The following is a 14,957-nucleotide window of genomic DNA, read 5'->3' on the forward strand; positions in this document are numbered from 1 at the left end:
CATATCATCCTAAAATAATAAACATGTTTTCTACCCTGTTATAATACAAAGATTTCTACTTAAATGTTTCTGTTCACTCCTTAATCAGAATGATTTCTATCAATGCTGTATTTGTCTGACAATAAGACTCTGAGGAGCATTTTGTAATACTGAATTCGTTCGACAATAAGACTCTGAGACATTTTGTAATACTGCATTGGTCCAACAATAAGACTCTGCTTGGTAGTAAGCCCGTCAGAATATCCGTGAGATTGCATGACCTGCTATTTCAATGCTGTTAATAAAATGTAAGCCATCCCCTACTTTGAGCCAGACTTTATGTTTTGGCTCCGTGACTTATTGCAGGATGAATACATCAATATATATTTCTCTCTTACTAACAAATATTTCTGTCAAGTTCATTCAAGGTTTTTTAAGATTTAATCAGGAACAAGAGCAGGTTTTGTTGATTATAATTTAAAAGTAAAATTTACAAATAGATTATAGTTATTTTGAGATAAATTTGTAATTTAACATTTGATATAAATATTCGTGACATTGTTTATATAGCAATGTGGAAATGAGGTAAGCTCACCCGTTGGGTGTGATATATCGCCTGGTGCGCGCAACAAGAAGCCAATCGACATACAGGCTCTACGACGAGACCCAAACTTTCTGGTGATCCAGGTATTACAAGGGTGATTTGAGATTTGGCTTTAACCTATAACAGCAATGCTTGTATGTGTGGACTGGCTATGATCTCTACTGCTGCATGTAGTTACTGATAATGACTTTTACTATGTACACCTGTACACACCTATAGTAGGTGTTTTACCTGTCCTCCAGAAAATAGACCGTATCATGCAATGTCATTTGAAAATATTGATGAAAAAAGCATTTGATGGCTTTCTTTGATACATTTAAAAAAAAAGAAAGAAATGTTTTTCGTAATTAGAAATGTTTTCAACCTGCTAATATTTTCATTATCAGGACTTTTAGGTTAAGCATCCTTTGTTTGAAATCATGTTTCTATTGTTGTATCTGTCACAGCAGGGTGAAAATGGAATGAAATGAGGCAAGCATTTTCCTATCTACATGTACAATATATATATACACAGCAGACATAACCACATCTTTTAGTTAAAGTTTTTCTCCCTTTACAAATAATCATAGCTTTTATTTTGGTGAAAGGTCACACACATCTTTTTCCTGTATCTTTAGGTAAGCTCACACACATCTTTTTCCTGTATCTTTTAGGTAAGCTCACACACATCTTTTTCCTGTATCTTTTAGGTAAGCTCACACACATCTTTTTCCTGTATCTTTTAGGGAAGCTCCCTCTTTCCTGATCTAGGTAAGCTCACACACATCTTTTTCCTGTATCTTTTAGGTAAGCTCACACACATATTTTTCCTGTATCTTTAGATAGTTTAGATAGTTTTTAGCTCCAGGGACAAACTCCAGGGAGCTATTGCTGTACTGTCATTATTGGCTAGACAGCTAGGTTAAAGTTTCTATAAAACTGTCTATGACCTGTAACCAACATTGTACCTCTAAAAAGCTAATTCCAAATTTCAACCCACTCGACGAACTATGTTGTCTTCTATCATCTCTTGTTGGTATCATTCTGTCACAGTTAACTGTAACTGATTTGTCAGTCTGTATTTATGAGTATTTCATGTTCATTAGAACCCCACACAAAAGTGCAGGTGCCCTATAGCAATCACTATGTCTGTCTGTCTGTCAGTCAGTCCATCAGCACTTTTATTTCCTTGCATGAACTTGAGTTTCCTTGGGCCGATCAAACTCAAACTTCACACAGTGCTTTCTTATTGAAAGTGCTTCCTTGTGATTGCTTTTCTGGTTCAAAGGTAAAAGGCCAAGGTCAGAGTTGCTAAATATAGAAAATCAGTTTCCATTGCAATAACTTCAGATTGCTTTTGCCAATCAAACTGATACTTCAAAAAGATCTACCTCATTCTTAATACAGTGCTTCCTTATTGAAAGAGCTTGCTAAGAATTGCTTTTTAGCATCAAAGTTCAAAGGTCAAGGTCACTGTTACTAAATATAGATAAACAAATCACCTTTTATGCAAAATTTAGAATTTGCTTTGACCAATCTAACTTAAACTTCTTTCAGTACTTCCATACTTTAAGTATTTGTTTAGAAATGATTTACAATTTGAAAGTTCAAAGATCAAGGTAACTACCTGGTATTATCACAAATATAAATCAGATTTCTTTCAATAACAAGTTTCCTTTAGGCCAATTGAAATCTAACTTCACACATGTACAGTGCTTTCTTATTGAAAGTGCTTGCATGTTCATGAGATATTGTCAACTTTGGCCATATGGGTAAATGGCTTCTTGATGATGATGGAGGATCTAGAGCCACATGGTGGGGCCCTTACTGATCTGTCAGTGTTAACCAGTATTAATATGTTTATGTCCTCACAGCCTTGGTAAGACTTTGTTTAATTTTTCGTCATTATTTCCACCTCTAAGTTATATTTCTTTTAGTGTCAGTTAATTTAGCACTGTAAGTCATCAAAATATACGTGTTGACATTTCTCTGGGAGTCTAGATCTGGAACAGTACTGTGGCATTTATTTTCTACTGCAGTGTTTTAAGCTCTATTTCTTCAAGCTAGAGACTTTCTATAATGATGTTTTGACTTCAATCAGACTATAGCTGTTTAATCTTATCCATTTCAGTCCACCTGCTGAAAAGCTAGTCTAGAACTGCTACATTTGACATTCCTTATATTGGTTGAAGTGATACTGAATTTCTTAACCCCAGAATTTTGGATCAGAACTTCATTGCTTCCCATCATTCCCATCCCTTGGTAGAATTTTTACACTTACTGATTAATTTGTCAGTTAAAAGTTATATGTGGTTGTCAGCCATGATATGTGGTTGTCAACCATGATGAATCTGTCAGTTAAAAGTTATATGGCGTTGTCAGCCATGATGAATCTGTCAGATAAAAATTATGTGGGGTTGTCTGCCATGATGAATCTGTCAGTTAAAAGTTATATGAGGTTGTCCGCTATGATGAATTTGGTAGTTAAAAGTTATATGGGGTTATCGGCCATGATGAATCTGTCAGTTACAAGTTATGTGGCATTGTTAGCCATGATGAATCTGTCAGTTAAAAGTTAAATGGGGTTGTCGACCATGATGAATCTGTCAGTTAAAAGTTATATGGGGTTGTCGGCCATGATGAATCTGTCAGTTAAAAGTTATATGTGGTTGTCGACCAAGATTAATCTGTCAGTTAAAAGTTATGTGGTTGTCAGCCATGATGAATCTGTCAGTTTAAAGTTATATGGGGTTGTCAGCCATGATGAATTTGTCAGTTACAAGTTATATGTGGTTGTCGGCCATGATGAATTTGTCAGTTACAAGTTATATGTGGTTGTCGGCCATGATGAATTTGTCAGTTACAAGTTATATGTGGTTGTTAGCCATGATGAATCTGTCAGTTTTAAGTTATATGGGGTTGTCGGCCATGATGAATCTGTCAGTTTTAAGTTATATGGGGTTGTCGGCCATGATGAATTTGTCAGTTTTAAGTTATATGGGGTTGTTGGCCATGATGAATTTGTCAGTTTTAAGTTATATGGGGTTGTCGGCCATGATGAATTTGTCAGTTTTAAGTTATATGTGGTTGTTAGCCATGATGAATTTGTCAGTTTTAAGTTATATGGGGTTGTCGGCCATGATGAATCTGTCAGTTTTAAGTTATATGGGGTTGTCGGCCATGATGAATTTGTCAGTTTTAAGTTATATGGGATTGTCGGCCATGATGAATTTGTCAGTTTTAAGTTATATGGGGTTGTCGGCCATGATGAATTTGTCAGTTTTAAGTTATATGGGGTTGTCGGCCATGATGAATTTGTCAGTTTTAAGTTATAAGGGGTTGTCGGCCATGATGAATTTGTCAGTTTTAAGTTATATGGGGTTGTCGGCCATGATGAATTTGTCAGTTTTAAGTTAAATGGGGTTGTCGGCCATGATGAATTTGTCAGTTTTAAGTTATATGGGGTTGTCAGCCATGATGAATTTGTCAGTTTTAAGTTATATGGGGTTGTTAGCCATGATGAATTTGTCAGTTTTAAGTTATATGGGGTTGTCAGCCATGATGAATTTGTCAGTTGTAAGTTATATGGGGTTGTTAGCCATGATGAATTTGTCAGTTTTAAGTTATATGGGGTTGTTAGCCATGATGAATTTGTCAGTTGTAAGTTATATGGGGTTGTTAGCCATGATGAATTTGTCAGTTGTAAGTTATATGGGGTTGTTAGCCATGATGAATTTGTCAGTTGTAAGTTATATGGGGTTGTTAGCCATGATGAATTTGTCAGTTTTAAGTTATATGGGGTTGTTAGCCAGTTCATCACCTCATACTCACACAATACACATGGCATGTTTATTTTTGTACTAAAATATTACAACTAAACTCTAGTTGATCCGGTAAGAATTTTGTGTAAGTGTGGTTTTGTTTAAACACCATGACCTTTGTTTGACCCCTGTGACCTTTAACGACCTATTAATATACAAAAAGAATGTTCTAATCATTTGTCTTGATTTTAACAAAAAGTTTTTATATCATGTATGCATATGTGTACTAGTAACAAAGAATTGTGTGTGTCAATTTTCAAAATTCCAATATTGCACGAGAATTAAAAAAAAGAAGAGAAACAGTGAACATTTAAATATGTTTTGGTAACTTTGTACTATATTTATATAGTGTGTATAATATTGGAACTTTTTTTAACTGAAGAATGTGGTAAGACTTTATATGAAGGTTATGAAATTGAAATAATCAACTTATTCAGACAACCTTAAAACAATTAGATAATTGAGTAGAGACCCAACTAGGAGTTTAACTTTAGTCTGGGGTAGATACAGTAGGTGGGAGATACAGTTTGTGTGAGACCCAGTCTGTGATCTTCGTTGCAATGGAGTTTTAATCTCTTCTTTAAGCAACTATAATGGGTATCTACATTCAATTATTTGAAGCTGACCTCAAATTTGTCACCTGATTTTGAATATTTTCAAAAACTGGAAACTCATTAACTATTTTTTTTTGCTACCCTTTCACTAACTATTCTCCAGAAGCCTTTTGCTACCACAGCTGATACCCCCATTTTTCTTCCGTTGTCTCCTTAAAGATACAGGTGACAACTTGTTGGAGAATTCGATAAATAGATGGCACAAAAATCTGACTGATTTCAGAAATTATGAAACAACTGTATTTTGCAGTGTCATGGTTTGCCCTACTCTATCTTCCATTTCAGTATTTCCAAAATCTTGTGTGTGTGTGTCTTTCATACAATCCTTCCTCTAGGTCACTTATGGGTTGTCAGTATTTCAGCCTATTTTCACAGCTAGTCTAGCAGTATCAGTTTGAGACAGTCGCTAGGTAGTTCCTGGTTAGAAAAAAATCTGTTTGACTGAATCTGCAGTTTCTAAAACATAATACATATTGTGTTTGTGTATGTCTTAATTTTGGCATGACCTTGACATGACATTCAACCTTCATGTTTCGTGTGTGTAATACACTGTCCTACTGATAATTGGGAAATGTCAGCATGATTGTGATGTTAAGGAGAATGTTACATGTTGTAAATATTTCAAACAATATGAAAACATTATAAAAATTAATAACATAATAATACATAATACATTTTGCTGGTATTGTTTCAAACATAATTCAAAAAAGATCTTTCTCAAAATCCATATTTTAAACAAGATGAAAACATTATTAAAATAAATAACATCTTAGTACCTGTTTATTTATTGTGGGCTATTTGAGAATGATGGGCTGTCCGAACCAATGCTCATCCATGGTCCATGGTTTGTCGTCCATTTTTAAAATTTGTTACTAGTGCTGTTTCAAGCATAATTCCAAAGAGATCTTTCTCAAAATTTAAATACATAATTCAAACCACAATGGCCGATAAGCCAGTTAAATTCAGGTTATTTTGTTTTCTTTTGGGCTTTGAACATTGACATAGCTTGTGACAATTCTTGGTTTGAATAATAACAAATTAATGGTGATCATTCAGGAGTGATAGAAAATGGTTTCTCAATTTGCTATGTCATGTGACTCTTCATTCTCAGGAACAAGAACAAACAACATCTGACCGTCTGTCCATATTTGGTCTGATGGTGAAGCCCGTCCAGCGATTCCCCCAGTTCATCATGTTCATGCAGGTATAGTAGACTTATAGAGTAAGGATTATCTCCCTTTGATAATGCAACAATCCTCGGATTTTCATCATATATTGATTTAAATACTATCCTCTGAATAACTTTTTTTTATCAAAATATTAATTTAAAAAAAATACTTTTAAGTATTTAAAGATTCAAAATCTTAAATTTCATAGACCTCTTTTTGAAAAAATACTAAAACAAAATAAAGTTAAACAAAATACTTTTAAATTAATGAAAAAGTAAGTACTTTTTAATTTCATAAAGCATCAATTGTTCCATAAAGAGTGATTCAATTTTAGAGTAATGCTGTGTTTGTTTGTAGGATCTACTGAAATACACACCGCCAAATCACCATGACCGTTGTGCCCTCCAGAGGGCGCTCACTGAACTAGAGAATGTTGCACACCGCCTCAACGAGAGCAAACGTGAGAGCGAACAGTATCTGGAAGCGAAGCGCCTGCTCAAAAAGCTTGGCAAGACATTTCCTGAACGCTCACAGAAGCTCCTTCGTCAGGACAACTTTGAACAGATGGTATGTTAGCATTGTGAGATTTGGTTTTGAAAACTTGATTGATTCAAGTAATAATTAGAAAGTTTATTTTATTAGTCCTCTACTGGTGAAACCGTGAGGACTTTTAATGTCCTCTCCGTCCATCTGTTATGTATGAACACAACGCCAAAGTTTGTCAGCGCTCTGACGACTTCATTCCTCAAAGGATATTGATCAAACTTCTGGTTATGATAAAGGACCAGAATACTTCAGCCTTTCAGGGTCAAAGTCAAGGTCTCCATCGCTATTTTTAGCAGGGGCTGGTAGGGGACAGGTATTGCTTACCTAGTATGTTTGTTGAAAACATGACACATTTAGATAATAGACATATTTTGAAATTACCAGTAGTATCTTTGTGTATCCAAATTGACAAGTTTTTCCTTAGCTTCATTTTTCTCAAAGTTGAAACTAAGATAATTTATGTATTTCACAGACGATTAAACCAAATGATCAGAAGTAATGTTGAAATTGTTTAGGTCAGGTTAAGTATTTTATATTACTATGTATCTGGTTGACTTTGTAGACCAAGGCCTATGGAGAGATTGTGATGAAGAAGCGACGTCTCATCCTAATGGACGATTGTCTAATTGTGATTGGTGTAATCTACAGGTAACTAGGATACACCCTTAACTTTATATAACCTTGACCTTTAACATATCTGTAACCTCTCTATGCTTTGACCTTTATCATCAAGGTCAAAGATAGTACTCTACACTGTGATATTAACTGTCAAGGTCAAATATAGAAATCTTTACAATGACCTTTACCATCAAGGTCAAAGAAAGAACTCTATACTGTAACCTTTACTGTCAGGGTCAAAGAAAGAACTCTGTACTGTGATCATTACTGTCAAGGTCAAAGAAAGAACTCTTTACAATGAAATTTACTATCAAGGTCAAAGATAAAACTCTACATTGTGATCTGTACTATCAAGGTCAAAGATAGAAGTCTACACTGTGACCTTTAATCCCAAGGACAAAGTATGTTTTAATGATTGTTATACCAAGGATAGCCTCCTCACATAGTTACCTCCCATTAGAAATACCCTATTAAATGTTTACAGGCTGTTACAACACTATCTTGTGAGCATGTATCTTATTTTCTCTCATCCCTACCGGTATCATACTGGTCTGTCCAGGTAAATACACCCATGCTTGCTGTGTGTGTATTACCTCGCTTCCGGTGTAGGATAGCCACGCGCGCGCAATGATACAAAAGTAGGTTGCCGAACCGAAAGTAGATCTATCTATACTCCATGATTTAAACATTTCAACAATACATTGAATTAAGATATGTAATCAGATAATGATTTTTTTTATTCATGATATAAATTATGTAAAAAAACACGTTCTTTTATTGTTTTTTATTAATAAAACATGGAACTATATTTTCACGCGAAAGGACACACTAGCTTGGCCGACATCAAGTGATTTGGCTTCGCTTGCAATGACAGGGCTGCTGAAACAACGTTAGACTGTGGAAATGAATGGTTTCCTTCGTTTTTAGAACAGCAAACTAACTCTGTTTGCATATATGGGGTATGGTAAATCGATTGGCGCTGTTCTTTTTTTATTATATGCAGTAGAAAAAAAGTTTGGATTGAGAAAAAATGGCGTCTATCTGAGAAAGCTATCGACAGATAGTGCCTATTTTTGCATATTTTAGGTTGGGGAATGAGAGAAAAATACTCAATCATATGTGGTTCATGTAGGATAGGGATATTCCACCCTCTGGGTCACAAAATGTGGTAAAACCCTCGGCAGAGCCTCAGGTTTTACCACATTTTGTGACCCCTCGGGTGGAATATCCCTATCCTACATGACCACATATGATAGAGTCTTATAGTATAAAAACTTACTGCCTGTCATGTTTTTAACATCAGAAGTTGTTAAGAGGATTTCCATGTGTTAAGTCTGAATTTTAATTATCCTCCATCAGAAACCATTTAATAAAGTATTTACACACAAACAGTATATCCATATGATGCCATATAGAGTGTCATGTGTTCATGTGTAACTGTTACTTACACTGTTACCATGGAAACAGGACACTGTTACCATGGAAACAAGAAATCACTTCATCGTTCAAGTCACATCACATTTTGTAGAGACAATGAAGACCGTCCAAAGACAGAACAACTTAAGGTGAAGAGCTGCTGTGCACTGGTAAACCTGGAGCTGAAGGATAGTTCTATTTCTCCCGACATGCAGAGTAGTATCCTCAGTACGAGTCGACGCACCTCAATACAGACGAAGGCTCCGTGTAGGTACCACCTTATACATAGTCCGTGTATACAGTCCTAGGGTTCCAGGTCACATTTCACTTAAGGCTGATTTAAAATTGTGTCCTGCAATAAACAGTGCCATCTTAGACATCAAACTGTTCTTTTCATTTCATTTCAACAAATTTTATTGTTTTAAAAAAAAACAATTGGATTGAACATCAGGCTTAAGCCTATTTTAAGTTCTCTCCGTATTATAATAATATTAACAAAATAAAACCATCCGGTATTAATAGCATACAATGTAGAGTAATATATAGTATACACACACACTCGCACATGTTATACATGTATATGTACAGGGGAAAGAAATTCAAATACTCTATGTATATAAACAGTGGGTTTTCCATTACGATTATGATTAGAATTTATAGATTTGTTTGATATTGCATGTTATCTGCCTGGATGGGAGGCAGGTGCTGTTCTTTAATCAAACTGTTCTTGATATACTGATTGTCTATACTACAGGACATCATATCTTGTTCTTGATACCCAGTTTGGAACTGAACACAAAGATGACTAAATTAAAAATTTGGATAGAGTAATGTCTAGTTGATAATAAATATATTTGTGAGGGATTTAATTTTACTATTGTAATATTATTAAAGCACAAAGATAGATAACCCATGTATACATGTACAAATACCAATGTGTGTATATATATACTGTACACTAATGTCGCCAACAACAAAATGTTTACGTGTTAATAGCAAAATATCATAAAATATACATATTATTATATACTTTGCAATATATTATTGAACTATCTTTAAGCTCATTTCGCTTCAAAGATTTGATGCGTATATAAAATATGTGGAATTGGAAGCAAACCATGAAAAGAATTTTGAATAAATCAAGCCAAATCATTGGAATGATAATAAGCATTGTTTTGTATCAAATAACTTGTTTGCTTGACATTTGGACTTTATTATAAAATAAGTTATTTATGTGACCTCTGGACTTTATTATAAAATGACTTAAATGTGTGACATCTGGACTTAATGATAAAATGACTTATATGTGTGATTGGACTTTATATAATTACAGTAAAGCCGGAGGATGACCCTTTCCACCTATATAATGACCTTAGCAACATGATGCATGACCTTTCTGTCCTTGGTAAGATAGGGGCCCTTGTATCATCCCTACAGAATACCTACGAGGTAAGTTCACACTTACTTATCTACAGTAAATCATTGTCTTTATAATTATTTATTAATCTTTACCAGTGAAATATAGAAAATTATTCATTATATAAAATTGCTATTTTTTACTTCTGATATTTTTCACTTATGAAAAATATCAAACAAGTGAAAAATATCTCTTTTTCTGATTTTACCAATCAGAACACTGCTTACAAACAACAATGGAGAAATGAAGATTTGCATATAGCTCTCCGTCATGTTATATGACGTCATAATTTAAGATAAAATACATAACATCACAATTTTGCGTACATTTGTGAGCCGTTGACAGGGGACCGCAATGAATTCCGGTAGAGATTGAGATGCCTCAGTATATTTTGTAATAAAATGTAATAAACAGAATATCTAACAGTGTCTTCAGTAATACCAAATACATTTTACTTGTATGGCTAATATTTTGATATTTTTCACTTGTGCTACGCACACGTGAAAAATATCAAAATATTAGCCCCACTCGTGAAATATATTTGGTATTACTGAAGACACTGTTAATCCACTATATATTAGTAGTTTTGTTGATGTTTGAAGCTATACCATGACAGAACCACATCACAACTTCATTTCATTAGATATCAGACAAGTTTACAGGTACAAGTTTCAAAAATTTCTGTTTTTACTCTTGACAGGGTTTGGGTGAAGATCTGGTGATCGAGGTGACACGGGACCTTCAACAGATGATTCAAGTCAAGGACCAACAATTACAGCTACTGAATAGCTGTACAATAAACATCCATGATACTTTCAAGTAGGTAAAACAATGATGACAGTGTAGAGTTTATTGTTAGCTCACTCGGTCTGACCTACTGACCAGGTTAGCTTTATCATTGCCCTTGTGCAAAGTCTATTAACATTTGCTTTAAATCCCTACTAGTCCTGTATGACTGAATGGATTTTGATCAAATTTTGTTTGGAGTATTATTAGGAAAGGGAGATCAAATGTATAATCGGAGGGTGTGGCTTGCTGAGGGGCAGGGGTAAATCTTTTGAATCACGACTTTTCCTGAATGAATGAATGGATTTTGCTCATACTTGGTCTGAAGAATCCCTGGGTGAAGGGAAACTAATTTTTATACACAGTGGATTTGGCTCCCCATGGGTTGGAGAGGCAAGGCCCAAAAGGCATATCGGGTAAAAATCCTATCAGGTAGGTCTTCCTCTTAATATTAATGACCTGATGGATTTTGATCAAACTCCATAGGCAGAGGGACTGGGCCCAAAAAAGGAATTTAATTGGTTATCAATATTGAGTGTTTAACAACTAAATCTGACTGATCCAAACATGAGAAAAACATTTATGAGTGCTTTGATCACTGAAATATCCAGATGAGTATGCATGTCCCATGGGCCTCTTGTTGTTTTACAAAATTGACAATGTGTGGTACATTGTTGTAATACGATATTAACAATGTGATGTGTTTTACAGGAATATGCGGTACACGTTCCAGACATCGACCCCAGAGATGAAACAGGAATGGTGTAAAGAGTTCCTCATGGCCAAGTTTGCTCTCGGTATGCCATGTCTCTTCTTCTTTGTCTCTTCTGTATATACATCATTAAAGATCAGCTAATATCAAAATTAACCCCAAAACTCGTCTCCCCTAACCCAGGTCTCCCCTAACCCAGGTCTCCCCTAACCCAAGTCTCCCCTAACCCAGGTCTCCCCTAACCCAGGTCTCCCCTAACCCTGGTCTCCCCTAACCCAAGTCTCCCCTAACCCAGGTCTCCCCTAACCCAGGTCTCCCCTAACCCTGGTCTCCCCTAACCCAGGTCTCCCCTAACCCAGGTCTCCCATAACCCAAGTATCCCCTAACCCAAGTCTCCCCTAACCCAGGTCTCCCCTAACCCTGGTCTCCCCTAACCCAGGTTTCCCCTAACCCAGGTCTCCCCTAACCCAGGTCTCCCCTAACCCTGGTCTCCCCTAACCCAGGTCTCCCCTAACCCTGACCTCCCCTAACCCAGGTCTCCCCTAACCCAGGTTTCCCCTAACCCAAGTCTCCCCTAACCCAGGTCTCCCCTAACCCAGGTCTCCCCTGACCCAGGTCTCCCCTAACCCTGACCTCCCCTAACCCAGGTCTCCCCTAACCATGGTCTCCCCTAACCCAAGTCTCCCCTAACCCGACCTCCCCTAACTCAAGTCTCCCCTAACCCTGACCTCCCCTAACCTGACCTCCCCTAACCCAGGTCTCCCCTAACCTAGGTCTCCCCTAACCCAGGTCTCCCCTAACCCAGGTCTCCCCTAACCCAAGTCTCCCCTAACCCAGGTCTCCCCTAACCCAAGTCTCCCCTAACACAGGTCTCCCCTAACCCAGGTCTCCCCTAACCCAGGTCTCCCCTAACCCTGACCTCCCCTAACCCAGGTCTCCCCTAACCCTGGTCTCCCCTAACCCAAGTCTCCCCTAACCTGACCTCCCCTAACCCAAGTCTCCCCTAACACAGGTCTCCCCTAACTCAAGTCTCCCTTGCCCCAGGTCTCCCCTAACCCAGGTCTCCCCTGACCCAGGTCTCCCCTAACCCTGACCTCCCCTGACCCAGGTCTCCCCTAACCCAGGTCTCCCCTAACCTGACCTCCCCTAACCCAGGTCTCCCCTAACCCAAGTCTCCCCTAACCCTGACCTCCCCTAACCCAAGTCTCCCCTTACACAGGTCTCCCCTAACACAGGTCTTCCCTAACCCAAGTCTCCCCTAACACAGGTCTCCCCTAACCCAGGTCTAACCCAGGTCTCCCCTGACCCTGACCTCCCCTAACCCAGGTCTCCCCTAACCCTGACCTCCCCTAACCCAGGTCTCCCCTGACCCTGACCTCCCCTAACCCAGGTCTCCCCTGACCCTGACCTCCCCTAACCCAGGTCTCCCCTAACCCTGACCTCCCCTAACCCAGGTCTCCCCTAACCCTGACCTCCCCTAACCCAAGTCTCCCCTAACCCAGGTCTCCCCTAACCCAGGTCTCCCCTAACCCAAGTCTCCCCTAACCCAGGTCTCCCCTAACCTAGGTCTCCCCTAACCCAGGTCTCCCCTAACCCAAGTCTCCCCTAACCCAAGTCTCCCCTAACCCAGGTCTCCCCTAACCCAGGTCTCCCCTAACCCTGACCTCCCCTAACCCAGGTCTCCCCTAACCCAAGTCTCCCCTAACCCAGGTCTCCCCTAACCTTGGTCTCCCCACTTGTGGTCTTCCCTGACCCAAGTTAAGCAAACTTAAACACTTGCCTGAAGGGGCTATCTGCCTAGATTCAGAAAACAATGTATTATTTACACTTGATATAATAACTTGTGTGTACAGAGCCCCATATTTACAGAGCCCCATATTTACACTGATATAAAACTTGAGTGTACAGAGCCCCATATTTACACTTGATATAATAACTTGTGTGTACAGAGCCCCATATTTACAGAGCCCCATATTTACACTTGATATAATAACTTGTGTGTACAGAGCCCCATATTTACACTTGATATAATAATTTGTGTGTACAGAGCCCCAGAATAACCCTGGCTGGGTAAAGGCAGAGGATACTAACTCATTACAGCCGGCCGTCTTTATGAAGTCTGTCTGTGTGGACTTGCCTCGTAACTACACCAAGGTAGGTTACTCTTCCCCTATAGGTTCCACCTGTCAGTCCTTAGCCAATTCTGTCAAGCTAGCTTCTGAATCAAATCCCAAATGTACCCACACATTGATATGTAAGAAATGGCTGCATTTCCTTTGTCAGAAGTAACACATTGACTTTTTATATCTGTTTGTTTCTTATGAAAACAATTTGTATTTTATACATGTGCATATATATGTAAATCTTTTCACTGTGGGACTCAAAATCGACATCTCACAGTTAAAAAACTTTTTTTTGGAATGTCATTTGACAATTTGATTTATATTTCAAGAATTAGCAGTTTTTGTGTTGAATCATTCATGATAGGATGAATGCAAGCCTGCCAGGGCATTGATTACTGTTTACGATCAGAAACATAAAGTTATAGAAATAAACATACAGTTATAGAAATGACCATAGTAAACAATCTTTTCATTTTTTTTCAAATTTGACAATCTGACCTTTGATCTGTAGATGAAGTGTGCCGTACCCGTTTTCCTGTCCGCCCCTGGTACAATTGACATAGGTATTCAGCATTTGTGGGTTGTCATGACAACGGAGAAAAGATCTCATGTGGCTCTGGTGTCCACCCAATCAACAAAGCCTGCCTTGGTGGAATCCTTCCAGGCCATGGACGTGGAGGCGGTCGCCGTGGAGATGGTCCAGGGTTATGCTACAGTAGACACTGAGAACGCATTTGTGGAGGACACAGTATGGATGTCCACAATCTCCTCGGAGTAAGTAATTTATCCAAACAGCCCACTGCTATCCAGGTAATAACCCTTAAGGTTAGTCTTGTGGAATATGCTCTTGGAAAATTAGTATGTGACCTGGTGTTGAACAGTATCTGACCTGGTATTGAACAGTATCTGACCTGGTGTTGAACAGTATCTGACCTGGTATTGAACAGTATCTGACCTGGTGTTGAACAGTATCTGACCTGGTGTTGAACAGTATGTGACCTGGTGTTGAACAGTATCTGACCTGGTGTTGAAGAGTATGTGACCTGGTGTTGAACAGTATGTGACCTGGTGTTGAACAGTATCTGACCTGGCGTTGAACAGTATCTGACCTGGTGTTGAACAGTATCTGACCTGGCGTTGAACAGTATCTGACCTGGCATTGAACAGTATCTG

At 38.0% G+C, this 14,957-nt stretch overlaps 2 protein-coding genes across 2 annotated transcripts in view; one reads left to right on the forward strand and one right to left on the reverse strand.

Annotated features, from left to right (window-relative positions):
- The window catches only part of LOC117344911 (rho guanine nucleotide exchange factor 10-like), a 68,050-nt gene that overhangs the window by 45,065 nt on the left and 8,028 nt on the right, over window positions 1–14,957 (forward strand). The window contains exons 10-18 of the mRNA XM_033907794.1: window positions 6,109–6,201; window positions 6,524–6,733; window positions 7,275–7,360; window positions 8,859–9,013; window positions 10,080–10,195; window positions 10,864–10,982; window positions 11,661–11,746; window positions 13,709–13,815; window positions 14,296–14,558. Of these exons, the coding sequence (XP_033763685.1) occupies window positions 6,109–6,201; window positions 6,524–6,733; window positions 7,275–7,360; window positions 8,859–9,013; window positions 10,080–10,195; window positions 10,864–10,982; window positions 11,661–11,746; window positions 13,709–13,815; window positions 14,296–14,558 (1,235 nt within the window). The remainder of the gene's footprint in view (window positions 1–6,108; window positions 6,202–6,523; window positions 6,734–7,274; window positions 7,361–8,858; window positions 9,014–10,079; window positions 10,196–10,863; window positions 10,983–11,660; window positions 11,747–13,708; window positions 13,816–14,295; window positions 14,559–14,957) is intronic.
- LOC117344912 (tensin-4-like) overlaps window positions 8,991–14,957 on the reverse strand; it is a 193,645-nt gene continuing 187,678 nt past the window's right edge. The window contains exon 9 of the mRNA XM_033907797.1: window positions 8,991–9,098. Coding sequence (XP_033763688.1) covers window positions 9,086–9,098 — 13 coding nt within the window. The 3' untranslated portion in view covers window positions 8,991–9,085. The remainder of the gene's footprint in view (window positions 9,099–14,957) is intronic.

The sequence above is a fragment of the Pecten maximus genome, chromosome 16 (assembly GCF_902652985.1).
Source record: "Pecten maximus chromosome 16, xPecMax1.1, whole genome shotgun sequence".
Classification (NCBI taxonomy): domain Eukaryota; kingdom Metazoa; phylum Mollusca; class Bivalvia; order Pectinida; family Pectinidae; genus Pecten; species Pecten maximus.